The 2,126-nt window shown below is 46.3% G+C and overlaps 1 protein-coding gene across 1 annotated transcript; it reads right to left on the bottom strand.

Annotated features, from left to right (window-relative positions):
• Positions 1-250: 250 nt before the first annotated feature.
• Positions 251-715, bottom strand: LOC120893937 (secreted RxLR effector protein 161-like). Its single transcript, XM_040296188.1, has one exon. It carries the CDS (start codon positions 713-715, stop codon positions 251-253), a length of 465 nt encoding a protein of 154 aa, XP_040152122.1.
• Positions 716-2,126: the final 1,411 nt, after the last annotated feature.

Consider the following 2,126-nt stretch of genomic DNA (forward strand, 5'->3'; position numbering starts at 1 on the left):
AATCGCGAACATATTGTGCTTTACCGTTCCTAATGGCTTAGTTAGTATATCCGCATTCATGCTATCAGTAGGGCAGTACCTCAACTTAATATCGCCTCGCTGGCATAGATCCCGTATGAAATGACGTTTTGTCTCTATATGTTTGGAGCGCTTGCTGGATTTCTCCGATAGAGCAAATGAAAGACAAGCCTGATTGTCTCCATTCACTATTGTTGCGCTATGCTGAACTTCCCCCAAATCACTAAGGAGTCTACCACACGCACCACAGTACCTCCTGGCAGGTCTCGACCAACGCAACGTACTCAGCCTCCATCGTAGATAACGTAACGTTGCTCTGCTTACGGCTAGCCCAGGACACTGCTCCTCCTGAGAAGTACACCACGTAACCGGTTGTTGATTTCCGTGATGAAGAATCGCCTGCCCAATCCGCATCGGAAAACGCGATTAAGTCACCGCAGTCGGTTACACCATGCTCTCCACCCATCTTCAGCTTCCAATCTTTGGTATCCTTAAGATACCTTACCGCACGCTTGGCTGCCGTCCAGTCTTTTTCCGTTGGGGCACTAACCTTTCTACCTAGTACAGTAGCCGTTGCCATTATGTCGGGTCGCGCACAAACAGCTATGTAGAGTATTGCTCCAACAACGGATCGATACTTGGTGTTGTCTTCCAACAGCTTGGTGTCAGCTGTGTCCTTCAGGAAACCCTGGTCCATTGGTGTCTTTGATGTCTTCGCCTCAACAAGCCCCACGGTGTTAACTAGCTTGTTAATGTAGTTGTTTAGCCCGATGCTGTATACACCATCTTATTTTCGAATTTCCAATCCTAAAAAGAATTTTACATGACCAAGATTAGCTATCTCGAAATGCCTACGTAAATGTTCATAAACGCCAGCTATGATTTTCTCGCTCTTACAACCCACGAGAATGTCATCGACGTAGACGATGAGATACACCGTCTCACCACACCTGTTCGCCGTATACAAGCATGGATCGGCCGAACTCGCTATGAACCCCAGCTTTCCAAGCACTTTCGACAGCTTCTCGTTCCAACACCGAGCCGATTGTTTCAGTCCGTAAATGCTCTTCCGCAGACGACACACCAACTACTCCTTTCCTCGAACCTCGTACCCTTGCGGCTGACGCATGTAGATCTCCTCATCGATATCACCGTAGAGATAGGCAGTACGTACGTCGAAATGTTGAAGAAACAAATTCTTCTTTCCCGCCAAGGCCAACAGTGTTCGAAGAGTACTGTATTTTGTGACCGGAGCATAAACCTCGTCGTAGTGAGCTACGATCCGTGCTTTATATCTAACGATCTTGTCTGACTCGTTCCGCTTTTGTTTGAAGACCCACTTGCTACCAAATGCACGTTTTCCCTTGGGAAGTTGAACCAATTCCCAACTCTGGTTTCGCATGTGAGACTGCATCTCACTCTCCATCGCTTGCTTCCAAGACGTTCGATCTACGCTCGAAATCGCTTCCTTGTAGCTAGAAGGCTCTCCTGTCCTTTCGGTCACAACCCCCACTACGTAGTCGCCCAATCTACTGGGAGGTGTACCACGATTCACCCTGACAGCCCGTTTAACTGTATCTGTATCTTCCTGCATCTGATCATCTCTGTCTTCATGTGAAAATGCGAGCGGATCCTCGTTATTATCGACATCGAAAAACTCGACATTTTCGCTTTCGTCATCAGCAAATACGAGTGGACTATCTTCCGTAGTGTTACGCTTTGATGGACTCGATAAGAAATATTCTATATCGTTTTCATTGGAATCATCATTCCATTCCTGTTCTTGCGACGGTTCTGTTATTTTACTCTGCTTCTTAACGGGACTATTACAATGGGTAGACATCATACCATCTTCCAAAAATGTTACGTCCCGGCTAATCGTGATCTTGTTGGTCTCAGTGTTAACGAAACGGTAACCTTTATGATCTGGCGAGTACCCTATGAAAATTAGTTTTCGAGCCTTACTGTCAAACTTTCCTCTGTTGACGTTAGGAATGTGTACGTATGCTGGACAACCATACACTTTAAGGTGACCTATTTCCGGCTTCCGACCAAACCACAGCTCATAGGGAGTAGTACTTACAGATCGTGATGGTAATCTGTTTTGC

Source organism: Anopheles arabiensis, chromosome 2 (assembly GCF_016920715.1).
Source record: "Anopheles arabiensis isolate DONGOLA chromosome 2, AaraD3, whole genome shotgun sequence".
Lineage (NCBI taxonomy): Eukaryota > Metazoa > Arthropoda > Insecta > Diptera > Culicidae > Anopheles > Anopheles arabiensis.

What these genes read in the sequence shown, in the direction of transcription:
- LOC120893937 (XM_040296188.1), bottom strand. Translation starts at nt 715, where the DNA reads ATGGACCAGGGTTTCCTGAAGGACACAGCTGACACCAAGCTGTTGGAA.